At 44.3% G+C, this 16,052-nt stretch overlaps 1 protein-coding gene across 2 annotated transcripts in view; it reads right to left on the minus strand.

Moving 5' to 3' along the window:
- The window catches only part of PLCL2 (phospholipase C like 2), a 195,728-nt gene that overhangs the window by 58,805 nt on the left and 120,871 nt on the right, over nucleotides 1-16,052 (minus strand). For both annotated transcript variants that reach the window (XM_067561951.1, XM_067561952.1), the window contains exon 5: nucleotides 10,231-10,306. In XM_067561951.1, coding sequence (XP_067418052.1) covers nucleotides 10,231-10,306 — 76 coding nt within the window. The remainder of the gene's footprint in view (nucleotides 1-10,230; nucleotides 10,307-16,052) is intronic.

Here is a 16,052-nt window from a genome sequence, read left to right on the forward strand (position 1 = left end):
GCAAGGAGTCTAGCAGTGTAGCAAGCGACCGCGGTCCTGGGAGAGAAGGTTGTGCCGTCTTGGAAGCTTCACAGGCGAGGCAATCGACAGGTCCATCAGTATACTGAACCAATGCTGTCTTGGCCAGGCCGGGGTGATAAGTATCACATCCGCCCTGTCCCTCTTGATTTTCAAGAGAACTTTGGGAAGGAGTGGAATGGGTGGAAATGCGTACATGAGGGTCCCCATCCATTCGATGAGGAACCCGTCGGATATTGAACCTGGCTCACGAACCTGGAGCAAGCAAAACCTCGGGCACTTCTTGTTCCAGGACGACGCAAACAAGTCCAGTTGGGGAACACCCCACTTGTGGAAGATCCAAGTCATGACCTCCGGGTGCAATGATCAGTCGTGGCGGGGTAGAAATGACCTGCTGAGGCAATCCGCCTCGTCGTTCCTCACCCCCAAGATGCAGACAAGTGGAAGTCATGCCTCACTGCAAAGTCCCACAGGCAGATGGCCTCCTGGCAGAGGGCCGAGGAGCACGCTCCCCCTGCCTGTTTATATAAAACATGGCTGCAGTGCTGTCCATCAGCACCTGCACCACCCACACCACCCTGCCCATCAGGAATCGGAGGAACACCTTGCACGCTAGTCAAATGGCTCTGAGGTCTTTTACATTGATGTGCAGGTGCCTTTCCTCTCCCATCCAGCGCCCGAGTGCCCAGTTTGGTGCTGATGTGGGCTCCCCATCCCACGTCTGAGGCATCAGAGATCAGGGTGACCGATGGGGCCAGGTCTCTGAAAGGGACAACCCTCATCACTGCCCCAGGAGTCCGCCACCAGTTTAGGGAAGCTAGGACTGGTGGGGGAACCGTGACCACCTGGTTCAAGGGGTGTCTGCTCGGTACGTATGCCGAGGCCAACCACGCCTGAAACAGCCTGAGCCTCAGGTGAGCTAGCCTCACTACGTACATGCAGGCTGCCATGTGGCCTAACAGCTGGAGGCAGTGCCTGGCTGTTGTCATGGGGCACCGGTGCAGCTGGGCAATGATTGAGGCCAGGGCCTCGAACCGTGGCTGAGGGAGGAAGGCTCTGGCTTGGGAAGTGTCCAAGGTGGCCCCGATGAATTCTACTCGCTGCACTGGGGTTAGTGTGGACTTCTGCTCATTTATGAGCAGCCCCAGCCTGCTGCACGTAGTGCAAGAAAGGGTGACACTGTCCTGCACATGGGACCTGGACCTGCCCCTGATTAACCAGTCATCCAGGTAAGGGAAGATCTACACACCTCTGCATCTCAGGTGGACAGCCACTACCGCCATGCATTTGGTGAAGACCCTGGGGGCCAACGAGACACCAAAGGGCAGGGCTGTAAACTGGTAGGGGGATCCAGCCACTGTGAAACAAATGAAACGCCTGTGGCTGAGGAGGATAGACATATGGATGTATGCGTCCTTCAGGTCGAGGGCAGCATACCAGTCTCCTGGATCCAGAGAAGGGATAATGGAGGCTACGGAGACCATGCGAAATCCGAGTCGCTTGATGTATTTCTTTAAGCGATGCAGGTTTAATATGGGTCTCAGACCCCCCTTTGCCTTGGGGATGAGGAAGTACCTCGAATAGAAGCTCTTGCCCTTTTTGCCTTGGGGAACCATTTCCACTGCTCCCTGGTTGAGGAGGGTGACCACCTCCTGCAGGAGAAGTTGCTCGTGAGAGGGGTCCCTGAAGAGGGACGGCGGGGGGGTGGGATTGTTGGGGTGGGGTGATGTAAATTGCAGGGCGTAGCCCCGAAGGACTATCCCGAGGACCCAACGGTCCAATGTGATGCTTGCCCATTTGGCGTAGAAGGGCCTTAATCTGTCCAGGAATGGGCGGGGCGGATCCAGGGAGAAGGTAGGGGTGCCACCCTCGGGTGCACCATCAAAATTGGCCCTTTTGATTACACGACCCCTTGGGGGGCCTTTGCTGGGAGGCAGAGGATGAGCTAGGGGGCTGATTATGCCTTCTAAACCCTCTGTTTCTGTCCCTACCCCTGTGGGGCTGGAAGGGCCTAGGCGGAGGCCTCGGTTGCTGCTGCACTTGAGGCCGCGACTGCCGCCTGGAAGCCTGGGGCATGTACAGGCCCAGGGAGCAGAGCGTGGCCCTGGAGTTTTTAAGGCCATGCAGCTTAGCGTCTGTGCGGTGGGAAAACGGGCCCATCCTGTCAAAGGGGAGGTCCTGGATGGACTGCTGCACCACCTGCGACAGCCCTGAAGACTGCAGCCACGAGCAGCGCCTCATGGCAATGGTGGAGGCCATTGCCCTGCTTGCCGAGTCTGCGGCATAGCTGGATGTTCGCAGGGCCGCCCTAGCCACTGTGATCCCTTCATCCAGGACCGTGGCAAAGTCCAGAGCCTGGTCCTGGGGCAGGGTCTCAGCGAACCACCTGAGGGAGTCCCATAAATTGAAATTGTACCTGCAGGGCCTGGTGGTTGGCAATCCTAAACTGTAGGGCTGCCGTTGAATATACCTTCCTCCCAAACAAGTCCAGTTTCTTGTTGTCCTTGTTTTTGGGAGTGGACCCCTGATGGCCTTGTCTGTCCCTTTGGTTGGCTGCATCCACCACCAGGATTCCCAGGGCTGGGTGGGTGAATAGGAACTCAAACCCTTCGGTTGGAACATATACTTTTTCTCAGTCCCCTTAGATATAGGGGCAACCGAGGCAGGAGTTTGCCTTGGCAATTTTAAGGACTCTGTCGTGTACAGGAAGGGCCACCCTTGCTGGGGCAGCCACTCCCAGCACATTAAAGAGGGTATCTTCTTCCTCCTCCAGTTCCTTAATCTCCAGATTTAGATTAGAGGCCACCCTCTTGAGCAGCTCCTGGTGCACCCTGAAGTCTCTCAGCGGCGCCAGATGGTCCCTGGAGGCTGCCTTGTCTGGGGAGGAGGACTGCGAAGGCATAGCCTGCGGCTGGTCCCCCCCATGACTACAGGGTCCCGTAAAGGGTCCCTCCCCTGGGTCCAACTCCTCATCTGAGGAATAGTCCTGACACCCTTTTTTCGGTGGGGAGGGCACAGACTGAACGCCTGCTGACAGGGGCTGGTTGCAGTACCGGCAGAGGTGCGTCATGAGGGCGTCAGCTGTCCCTCTGGAAATCCCGACTTTTCTGGGACTCCGAGCCACTAGAGCAGTGGTGCTGAGCCCCTTTCCAGTCAGTGTTGCTGCTTGGTGCCGGAGACCACCCTCTCGACACCGCCGAGGACGCTGCCGAGGATCGCCTTCGTCTCCTCGACTGGTGCCAGCGAGTCGATGCGCGCTCCGAAGAGCTCGATGCCGACGACCAGCATCTCGGCACCGACAACTTTCAGTGCTGCTTGCTCGGGGAACAGGAGCACTGCCGTCGGAGCTTCTCGGAACCAGATATGACTCTGGTGACCGGCTCTTTGAGGGCGACCTGCTTCTGCGCCGCGAGCTCTGCAATGCCGGGCTCCGTGACAGCGAGCGGGTGCTACACTGTCTCTTTGTGCGCAACCTCTTCGGTGCCAGGGGCTGGAGCTGTCCCTTCATTGCATGGCGGACGTTGAACGGTGCTGCCTTCTGCGCACCACCTACGTTGTCAGGGACCAGCCTCAGTGTCGAGCGGAAGAACTGCTCGATGAGGGAACCTTGGAGCCGCTGCTAGGGGAGCTTTCTCGCTCTACCCCCAATGGTCGTCGGCGGGAGACTCTTCCACCCCAGCCGGGGGGTCTCCACCGCCCTTTGGGGGGACCTATTGTGGTCTTGCTCCGGGACACCGGCCCTCTCTCCCTCTGCGGGGGGTTGTGTGTGTGTGAGTGTGTGAGAGAGAGAGAGAAGAAGAAGAGGTGTGGGCAAGGCCATCAAGGCTCTTGCCGCCTGGAACGCCTCTGGTGTCAATGGCACTGGCAGCACACCCCACTCCTTTGAGTCGGGGTAGGCTCTCTGCCCGGAGATGCAGGCACCGGAGAGGACTCAACAGGCTGCGACTGGTGCATCTCCCCACTCGACCTTGCCCTTTCCAGCGGCGCAGGGGAGTGTCCGCACACTGTGCACTATTTCTTCTTTTTCTTCTGCATCAGAGACGTTCCTCGGCGCCAGGTCAAAGTCGGTGCCAGAGGTGCATTCTGCACCGAGGATACGCTCGGTGCCAAGGTGGAGCTGGTTGGCTCAGAGGCCGGTTGGAGTGCTGCCTCCATAAGCGGGGCTTTCAACCTGATATCTCTGTCCTTTTGAGTGCTGGATTTGAAAGCCCTGCAGATTTTGCACTTCTCCGTTCTATGCTCTTCCCCCAAACACCTAAGGCAGCGGTCGTGGGGGTTGCTGAGCAGGAAAGCCTTCCCACAGGAGGCACACGGCTTAAAGCCAGGTGACCCGGGCATGGCCCAGCCACCCTAAGCCCCTCGGGGCTTCTAATCTATTTCTCTCTAAACTAACACTACTTAACCATACTTAACTATCTAAGGTAATAACACAGTTCAACAAAGGGGAATGGTACTTGCGAAGAGCAAGTGTTGTTCCAGTAACCGTCATGGGCAGAAAGAAGGAACTGAGGGGCCATAGGGTTGGCAGTGCCTCATATACAGCGGCATGTGCACGGGATTCCAGGGGGCACCAGAGCCGACCTTACGGGGTCTGCTAAGGGGAAAAAAGTTCCGGGAACCCGTGCACGGTGGTGTGCACTCACCTATATTGGAATGGACATGAGCAGTCACTCGAAGGAGAACTCTTGGCTCAGTTAATATTAAAGTCAGAAAACAAGTTTGGGCATAATTAACATGAATTTTAAAACAATCAGACATGGACTATGCATGGCATCTATTTTTATTTACCAACAGAGTCCTGTAAATTCACAGCAAATGACAATTCCGTTGGGAAATAACACTACATACATAAATAATGGCAAAGATTGACTACCGTAGTTTTATGTTTTTGAAATGCACAGCATTAACAATCTTACATTACAGCAACACAATTACACTTGCAGTAACAGCCTGTCAGTATTTCTATTACAAAGCTCATTTTATTAATACAATGAATGAAGTAACAATGTATTATGACCAAGACACTGAATCAATGGGTTTGTTATCTCCTCCTGCTCTTATTGTGCACTTATTTCTACAGGAGAAATTACCTGAGGAACCTGATATTAGAGAAGCTTTGACTAAAAAGAAACTTCCTTCATCTATTCCTATCTCTTTTTTACAATTAAAAAATCCCCCAAACAACCAAACACCAAATTCCTTTGTAAATCCCTGTAATTTAGAGTCAGGACTATATTTTATCTGGGCACGTGCACACATGCAAACTCTTTTCTATTGATACCCAAACCTGCCACTACAGTAATTCAGGGTTTCTCATATTTTTCATAATGTGGACCATATAATATATAGATCATCTCATGGAACACCTGTTATATAGACTGATCCCCATTTGTATTTGCATAACTTACCTCTAGCAACTCTAACTATTAATTAAATAGAAGAGTAATATTAGGACAGTATCTAATGTATTTTTAGCAACTGTTAATGGAGTCCTGCAGCTGGAAACAAGCCAGTGAGCTGCATCTAGTGATCAGCCACCTTTCTGTGATCCACCACTGGTCCACAGAGCATAATTTGAGAACCTGTGCAGGAGCGTCAATATAAAAGTATGTAACACTTTTAGTGAATGTCGTCATTGTTTTGGATTGTGCAATTGCACTGTTTTCCCCAAATAAGTGATACCTATTGTGGTAACACTGTTTAGGATTTCCATGTTACTGTTCTTAAAAAGTTCTGCTAGCAAAATGGATAATGAAAAATACAGCTTAACCATAGATGCTACAATGGAAGCAACAGCAAAGTTTGTATAATGAATGGATTATACACTGAACCTAAAAATAATCTTTCTCTTGCTGAATTCAGAGACTACTATTGTTACATTTGACTTTGAATGATTAAAGCTCTATAGCAAGAAAAACTATCACCTTTTGTGAGGAGAAAAAAAAATTGCTTATGTCCTTTTGATCATTTAGAGGGGTTTTTTCATAGAGAGCTTGATCTTGTCTTCCAGTGCAGTCAATAGGAATGTGGCCACTGACTTCAATAGAAAAGAACTGGTTTTATAATTTGCAGTTCTTTGTTGGACTAACTTTTCTTATGCTAACTGCAAAAATAAAACACAATAGATGAAGGCTGTCGACCCTAAGTACTTGGATAGGTTGGAAAGGCTGCGTAGAAATGTGATACTACCTGTGGAATGGGAAGATTTTATTTATAGGCTTCTGTAACAGATGCTTAAACTGCAGGTAATATGAATTCCATTGATTACACAGCCATTCTAAAGCAAGTGAGGTATTCTGATACCTATGACAGTTTCCTCAAAAAATCAGTGGGACAGAGTCTGTGCTTTAACTCATGGGTGGCTTACATTGCCCAGATCCTGGGCCAGCTGGTTCAGTGCTAGCATAAATTAGATTGAATCTTTTGACTCCCTCCTCTGCAGCCCTCAAACTCCATAGTTCTCAGCTCTACAGAGATTGCCCCTCCCAGCCCTGGTCACACCCTCTGTGCCAGGGACTAAAAGGGAAGCAGCATAGAGAATTCTCCACCAGCTAGTTGCAGCACCTTTATGGCCCTTATATGGTGCCAGAGCAGCATATCTGGCCAGGGACCAGAATTCATTTTAGTAAGATTAATTAAGCATAAAAGGCACACTAGCAGATAGTATCAAAGGAAAAGAATATACCTGCAGGTAGATCTCCTGCTTGTACATAATGCCAAGGTGAAGTTAAGATATGTGCAAGGCAGAAGAAATTCAATTTTTTGTTTGTTTGTACAGATTGGAGTAAATTATTCCTTCTACTGATGAATTCTGGTGTTGATTGGTCAACTATATTGTTCTTGAAATAGAGAACACATAGTTTGTGTTCTACACCCAAAGATCTGCTTATCCATTGGGGTTTGGCACCAGCTGATCCAGGAAGGCCTGAAGAGTTTTCATTTTCTTTACTTCATGTTTATTAAGCAATCCACCAAACTTCTCAACAAAGCTTATTTTCAAGGCATCATCGCCACTGGTAAAGCTGTCTATATGTCTAACCTTCTTCTCCTTCTTCCCAATTTCCCAGCAATTTACTCTGGAACAAATTTTGATTGATCCTGAAAGAATATGCAATATGGTGGGGAGAGAAGATGAAACAAGGAGCTTTCCCCAGGCCTGCGCTTTTGCACAATGGCCAACTATGCCGTGTCTGAGAGTAAACTCTATGCTAGTCCTGTCAGCGGCACTGAATTCTTCAGAAGGTGTGAGGTGAAGGTGGGGCAATGATTCTGACCCTGCCTTGTCTCTTGCACTGATCAGCAGAGGTATTTAGGTCCAGAAGAGTGTATACACTGTACCTCTCCAAAGGGTAGTAGAGCTGTTACTGCAGCTGTGCTCCTACAGAGCTCTCAGGAAGACTTATGTCAGTGTGAATTCCTCCTATATTTCCTACTGCAGAGCTGCCCTCTATACTAAGAAGAATGCAAGGTTGTGCCTTTAAGGCACAAAGTATAGCCCTCTCTCTCTTTGGGAGGGTATTTTTTAAAAAACAGTGCTGATGCAAAGCATTATTCTCCTTAATGTTCACCTTTCCCATTAATGTGTCTGGTTTTTTTCACCTTTTTAACTAATTTTTAAGGTACTGACTTTGAAAAGATTTTCTTCAGGATCTTCATTTTATTTTCTCTGGCTACATCTATACTACACACCACTGGCGGTGGTGCAGTATATGTGCAGGTACAAGCCACAGCGAAAAGCAGGCTGTGTCCACACTGTGGTGTGTAGCTACACGTGAAAGGCTCTTGCAGAACACAGGCAGTTGAGAAACACCTCAGCAGCTTCCCATTGCTGGAGTCTTCCTCCTCTGCCCGCCCAACAGAGCCTTTTCAGCAGAAGGGGAGGGCTCCAGCAGCAGGAACCTGCCACAGCCTTTTCGAACTACCAGTCTTTTCCTGCAGTGAGGAAAGACTCTGGCAGGGGCGTGGCCTGTCCCCTGCCAGAGCCTTTCCCCACAGAGGACCTTTTCCCCCCACCTGGAGTATTTCTCTGTGGTGGGGTAAGGCTTCAGCAGCAGACAGCTGGGGGAGCCCTTCCCCACTGCCTCCCCCCAGCCTGCTGGAGTCTTTCCCTGATAAAGCAGTGTAGTGACCCGCTGTGGAAACCTTTCCCCTCCATAGGAAGAGATGCCCCAGCAGGGAAAGACTCCAGCGGGGGGGGGGGGAGGGGGGGAGGGGAGGAGGAGGAGGAGAGGCAGTGGGTAAGGGCTGCCCCAGCAGTCTGCTGCTGAATCCTTTTTTATTTTTAGCAGTGTAGATGGGGAGGCACAACTTGGGCAAGTGGACAGAATGTAAGGTAAGTACTCACATACATATCCATACCCTTCACGGTTATCTTAACTTGCCCAAGCCAATCCTCATTGGCTACACTGCTATACCTGTGCTGCAGAGGGAATGTACTGAAAGAAGCATGCAGTGTAGACATACATTCTGTTTCAGCATAGAAAGGCCTTGTCTACCTTGTGAGTTAGTGCGTGGCAACCATAGTTATGTGCTAACTGGCTGCGTGGACCTGCTACTACATTCTACGAATTCCACATTATGCACTACAAAAATGTTAATGAGTAGTAGGAGGGTCCACACAGCTAGTTAGTATATGGCAAGCTAGTGTGCTGTAAATTCACACCCTTGCTTACCACGCACCAGGTAGACCATGCCTAAGTTTTCTCTGGCAGTTCTTCATATCAAACATCTCAGCGTTATTTACACTGGACACTACCAAATCAACTTTTCAGACTAGCCCTTTGCTATATTTACATGAATTGTCACACTAATACAGTAAAGTACATGATACAAATATCAAGGGTGTTTTTCTTTATTCAGTACTTCTAACTCTTCTGTCAATGCACATTCATCACATTAGTGCAACAGGACAACAATTTCCACAGAAATACCCTATACATATATGCCCATATGTATGTACCTCAGTCTTCCAAGATGGCATGACTGTTAAAAACATTAACATTGCTGTAAGGTAAGTATTATTATTCTCAGTTTAGAGATGGGGAAACTGCCCAAGGTCACTGAGGAAGTAATTGTCAGATTTAGGATTGGAATGTAAGGCTTCTGGCCATGCGGTCTTATGCAGAACATAAACCCTCTTTCTATTACCAATACAAATGTAATAATTTCAAACTGTCAAGGACCAACCATGGCATAATTCCAACAACAGAAAAATACAGAGCACATTGGAGCAATTTGTCTACTTGGAAGTCAAATAAAAGATGGAAACAATGCAATGAGAATATATAACCTGCAGTTTAAGTGATATATAATTTAAAACTTCATTAAACTTTAATCTTCTAGCGGATACTATTCACTTAAATGCTCTACTCAGTCAACATATTCTAGGTTCAGGAGGACGCAGGATGCTAGGTGATCTAAGGACCAGGAGCCAAGAGAGCCTGGGTTCTTATCTCAAGTAAACTAATTTATGGCACTTTGTGGCAATTGACCTTCCTGTGTTTCCTTGAACCCAAATGAACGATATGACATTTGAGTAAAATTGCAAATTGAAAATTATGAGACATGGATCACTGATATGGGTATTATTGTAAATAATACACTTTACTAATCTCTCAGATATCCTCAACACAAAACTCTATGATGCATATTTTATATTTTCCACAGTCTAATGAACAATTAAGAAAACACTTCAATGTTTTTAACAACTTTGGCATTAAAATACATAATGTATTTTCTTGAAAGTAGCATCTGTTTAGATCCACAGTGTGCACATTATATCCTGCCCCTCCATCAGATTGCTGAACAATACCTCTAGCATACATTTAAACAGCATGGCCCTGCACATGTATAGGAATAGCAGTTTGTCTCATTCACAAATATATGAATGTGTATTTTCTACACTTTATCTTTGCTTCATTAAAAATAGAACATGTCAGCAGGCTACTGCTCAATTATAAAATTTAACATTTAAAAAGATTTTAAAAAATGATTTCCAAAATTAAGTTGGAATGTCAGACGTGAATGTCCACGATTCAACCATTATTAAAAAAGTCCATTTTTGCTGTTTTTGCACGTGCATAAGTTTGAATAATTTTGTTTTGTGCATTAATTGAATAAATTAATCCAATCCATGGTTTTGTAAAAAATGAAATCATAGGAGAAATGCCTTACTGTATTTTAATTTTTTTTTTAAATAGAGTCTGCACTTACCTGCTTTCTGACACTGTACTATCTTCTCATATACACTATCTGCATTTTCAATCAAAGTCTTGATGGTCTGAATCATCTGCAGAGAAAATATCAGATTAAACTGTTCAAACATATTTATAAAACTGTCTTAAAACATTCATCATGACAGATACAGTTGTATCTTTGAAAGATATGTGCTTAAACTCTGGACTATTTACTTTTGAAGCCACAAACAATATTTCAACATCTTCTATTAATTTTTCCATAACTTTGTTTTCCCTGTTGGTACCAGGCAGAGGGCTGCTCCAAATTTAGCATTAAGGAAGGATGAATGTGGTGTTGGTGGTTTGGGATCTATGAAGAGGTTTACAAAACACACTGTGTTTTATCTTTAGCCCACTGTTTGTCAAAGGAAAGAGGAAACATATTCCTATTTACCAGCTAACTCACATTCTGTGGTTTGGTCGAGACTGCCTGGATGCTGTTTCCTCCTCCTGACGCTCAGGATGACAACCCATCACCATCCAATATTTTCTGTTCTCTATGTACTCTCCCAAACTAGAAGAGGGAGTTAGAAGGTGAAGGAGTAGAAAGAACGGGAACGCTGACTCTTTCACCAACTCTCTCAAGACAGTTTTCTATGAAAGCCCCGCTCTAAGCTCTCAGGGGCAGATTTGTAAAGGTATATAAGCATCTAACTCTCACTGAAATCAGTGGGAGTTAAGTACCGAAATACCTTAACAAATGTGGTGCTCTGTAATCAGGAGGTGCCTGTACTTCCAGCCAATAGGGCCATGTGAAGGGGTATAAGGAATGCTTTGCTGCAAAGCTTGTTCATTGTTCTCTTTTCTCCAGTCCAGCACATAGTAATTATTTTAGTGGATCAGGTCCTACTGCTAATGGATGTTTATGTGGATTTTTCTTTTCCCTGAGAGACCATGTTCCCTGTACTGAACAGGCATCTGTGTAAGCTCTACAGAAAAAAACCTAAGTGTTACTTCAGCAGGCACAGCTGAGGAGGCGTTGCCTTGCCCAACTTTTTTTTTTTTTTTTTAATGTTCTGTGGTTGAGAGATGCCGAGGCCTCCTTTTTGCATGTTGCTCTGGGCAATGGATGAATTAAACTGGAGAATCAGAAGAGAAAGCCTTCGATTCTGGGTCACAACAGGTGATCTTTCTGCCTTTCACAGTGAGTGAGAAGGAAGAACTTAACATCGGCATTTACACAGACCATACCACAGATATTTAACTGTAACTTTTATTTCCAGTTAAACAGAAACATGGGCTAGACAAACTAAAGATTATTATTTAAAAGTAATTCTGGCCCTTCTTCTAGGACTACAGGGTTATAACATGCATATGTTAAAATACATAGAGATATGTAGCAGATCAGATTTCACGTTTAACACAAAAGTAAATAGGACATGAACCACAACTGTAGAGTTCTGTTCTGGAGTCTGGAGCCTATTATTTTGGAGTGGCTTATTCATTTTATACAACTAATTCTCCCATTCCTAGTCACTACTACTTAATTCTGAAAAATCAAACTGTTTTGATTTCTGAGTGGATTCCAGAAGTCCCTTAAAAGAAGAAAATAAAATACATATCACAACACTAAACAATGAGGGGGGTGGAAATGTTCATCTGCCTTAACTAAGCTTCATTTGAAATAATAGTGCTAATCCATTCCCCTACTGGAGTATCTATGGTACCGAAACAACTTGCATTGGCACCCACAGAGACAAAAATTGCCTGATAAATAAAATTAAACTGATTACTAGATAATTAAGTGCTGTATATTGAACATGCTAATGTTTTAAAGAGAGTCACATTTTAACTAAGAGAAAGCTGTAACACTCAAAATATTGTGTCATCCCAAATGGCCTCCTCTTAGAATCGCTGCAAGCTGTTTATTCCCAATTCGTTCTGAGAAAGCTGTAAGAATATTTGTTTCATGATATTCATCACTAATTATATGTTTTCAGCAACTTTTAGAAATGACAATGAATCCGCTCTACAGATATCCTTGAAAGACAAGGAATTTGCCAGTTGTTTCAACATGTACATCATGAAATGTTAGTTTGTTTGCTTCTGTGATGGGCTTGAATACTAGGACCCAAGACACAGTTTATTTAAATCACAAATAGCCTTGCAATACCAGAACATGTTATTTTACTAACTAACTGAAACAAGAGTGCAAAAGCTCCATATGAGGAGAGTCCTGCCGATTTGAAAAATGAAAATCACCTTGGAAATGATTTCCTGAGAATGTGTGGACACTGTTTTAATCAAAATAGCAATACTCAACAACAACAACAAATGATAACCCAATTTACAGCTGTACAGTCCAATTAAAACCACATATGTGGGCTTTTCCTAAAGAACAGTTTAATGTGAACAGAAGTGTTCAGATAGGAGATTTTTGAGTTAATTTCCCATCAAAAGATGGTCACTCAAAAACCTGCCAGTTGCCTTAGATAATGGTTTAAATCACTTTACATCGATATTTGCTGAATTCAAGGTATTCTGTGTAGTATACAAGAGGAAATAAAAGGGAATACTGCAGATACAAAAGTAACCCTTTTTACTTATGTAAGGTAAAATTGGTGAGTTTTTAAGAAAACAGATGTCATGTAACTAAAAACCCATTTATCTCTTTGAAAATCTACCTCAATGTAAGACAAACATCTTAAGTTTTGTACTGACAACAAATCCTACATTTTAGACTTCTCAGCCATCGGGTTTAGTATTGAATGGTTTTTAATTCCTCACTATGGTCATGAGTTCTGTTCCTCATCCATTTCCCATATTTATCAATGTAACTCACCCCCACACCAACATCAATCCCCTCCAGACATTATGAAACTCACCCACTTTAAGGGCCATTTTCCTTGGCTGATTTTTTTTTAAAATCGATGTCACCCTGTCTTTGAATCCCTACACTAGCTCCCACTGCATCAAAGTCAAGTTTCTTGTCACTGTCTTCTATATAACTGCCTAACTCTATCCTTATTTTGTTCCATGTTGTTCCCTTCCCCTTTCCTCCTTCCATACAATGTTTGTCTGCTTCTTCCACAACTGTCTCTATACTGTCTTCATATCAGGTCCAATGCAGAGAACCCCTTCCTGATATCATCAGCAATGCCGCTACCTTTCAGTTTTCAACTCCCTCAGAAGAGACATGCTTGTTCTGATGCCTATTGGAAACTAGATGACTGGCCATAGCAAGCTTAAGGAGAAAATAGGGTTAGTTTATGAAATTATTCTATTATATATTTTTTTTTAGAACAGCATCATTTTAATGTAATGTTGTATTACCAAGATATGGCCAATCACTATTTGATCACTCTACTTCAATATGGCACCTCTTCCTCCTACCTTATGTCCGTTTTTAAAGAAAGCAGAATGTAATTAAGCAAACTTGTTAATTTTTGCTATGGATAAGTTGGAGCCAATTCTGCTCCCATTTATTTCAGTGGGAGTTATTGGACCAATCCTGTTCTCACTGATGTCAACAGAAGTTTTTAACTGAGCTCAATGGGCAGGAACAGGCACTAAGCTGTGTGTAAATATGTTGCCCCCTTTTATTTGTCTGCATTTTAAAAATAACATAGGGTCAGATCATTAGGTTTGTGCAGACAACAGCTAATTTAATGAGCTGAGGACCAACAGTACCATCTCTTGCATGAGCAGACAAAAGTGGAAAAAATGGGTAGATGTAGAAATGACACGAACCTCAATCTGGCCAACCTTTTCATATTGGAAGGTTGAGTCGTCTATGAGACTCAGACATTTCAAAACTGGAATTTTTTTGTAGCTTCTGTTCTGAGTCAAACCTTAGTCATAACATTCTCTAACGAACTTTACATATTGTTTGCACAGACGGGTTCTGGTTAACATGCTACAGAAGTAGCAAAGGTAAAGTGTGTCTAGGAGAAAACCTGGGCATAACAAAAAAGTAACAATTTTTCCAAATGCTGGTAGGATAGAAGGAGGAAAGACACATTATTTAATAGCAAGCACTGGGCTCAGAGGCATTCTTCCTCCATGTCCCAAGCAAAGAGCTGAATATTCCACTTCTGCCATCCTCTTCCATAAGAGTACACTGCACCAGAAACTTCAGATGGACAAGGACTAGATAGAACACTTTTCAGAACAAAAAAGCACTGTACCACAGGATCATTATGAAAGAGATGTTACTGCAAAATTCTCACACACAGCAAGCTTCACTCAGAGTTCCCAGAAGATGCTGGATTCAGATGCGATAGGTCTGGTTTGAGATGCAATCATGGGGTGGCTGTGCAGCAGTGCTGACATGCTCAACATGGATTTCAGCCACTATGAAACAATGGCCACATGGATATGGCTAGCAGGATTTTAACAGAATAAGAATGTAGGGGCCAGTCCTTCACCCACTGACATCAATGGAAGTAGGATCAGGCCCATAATAATGATTTCGGGAATATCGAACAGTGAAATTGTACGTAGCACTTCCAAAATAAGATTTCCTAGGCTCATGTCATCTTTCTTTGTTTTACTACTACTCCCCTACTATATTCCTCAGAGCATACACACTCACCCCTTCAGTAAAGTGAAGTACATGTAGATGGCTACTGAACTGTTCATCTTCCAGACTGCTCTAACGTACAATTTCTTTTGTATCCAAGCCAAAAAGATGACTTCATGAAAATATAAGGTCAGGACCGCTCAAAATTATTTATTTCAAGTCAGTTTTAATTAAAAAAAAATCAATGACTTCTTTGAAAAAAATCCTAATTTTTTTATTTTGTTCTTTAAATTATAATAAGTTTTTCTTTTTAAAAATACACCAGTTTAAAATGAAATCCAAATTTAATACAAAATAAGTTAAAGCCTAAATTTTTTATAATCTCTCAAAACAGTTAAATAAAATATAAATATGCTGAAGACTGCTTTTCTGTATAAAGAAAATTAAAGGCTGCTTTTCTATATGAAGAAAGAATAAAGAGAAAAACATCTAACTTTTGAGGTCAAGCACAACAGGTCATGTACTGTATTAAAGGCTTAATCCTTGTGGGGAGGTGGGAAGTGGGGGACCAGGAGCTGTGCTACTGGGTGCAAGAGACTGGCAAAGTCATTACAGACATTGAGACCTCTGACTCCAGAAGACACCATCACATCTGTCAGCAGGATCATCCACTGAGCCCACCTGGCTGGTCTCATACTCTATTTTGTAGCTTCTCCCTATCTGAGTTCTGACTGGCTCAGTTCTCCAATAATGAATATGTATCACTCCTCTCACAATGGAAACTTACTCTCTAGCTCATGGAAAAACACTGAGAGGCCCAGCAACTACCAGCCCTTGCTTCTGCATGGTTCTGGGCACTCTGTGAATGGCCTTGCTCTGTCTCCTTGCATGTTTACACAGACTGAGATACAAACAAACAGAAATCCATTACTTCTCAACTGCCTCCCTCTCTGTCTCTAAACAAATAAAACACTGCAGTGCAAAAGGACCCTAGGTTACAAGAGCAAAAGTTTGGATTGTTAGTTCTTTTGTTTTTCAGGGGAAGGGTGGGGATGGGACAGAGGAATTATATAACAAGAGAGATGGAGCATTCTGCGCAATCAGAAAGGCGCTACATTGATGTTAAAATAGCACACTCTGGGAAGAAGGGGCAACAGTCTTCAGAGTGCAGCTTCTAGTGTTAATTTCAACACCTGGGAACTGGAGGAAAAAGATGCCTTGGCTGCAGGTCACAAAGACCACCCTATATAGGAACATTTTCAAGAAAGTCCTGTTCTTCTGGACAAAAAAGAAATATGCACCAAATGTGAATAATGTACCAAAAGTAAATAATGAAA

The sequence above is a fragment of the Emydura macquarii genome, unplaced genomic scaffold, assembly GCF_026122565.2.
Source record: "Emydura macquarii macquarii isolate MOO-44397 ecotype Brisbane River unplaced genomic scaffold, CSIRO-AGI_Emac_v2 contig_2422, whole genome shotgun sequence".
Taxonomy (NCBI): domain Eukaryota; kingdom Metazoa; phylum Chordata; order Testudines; family Chelidae; genus Emydura; species Emydura macquarii.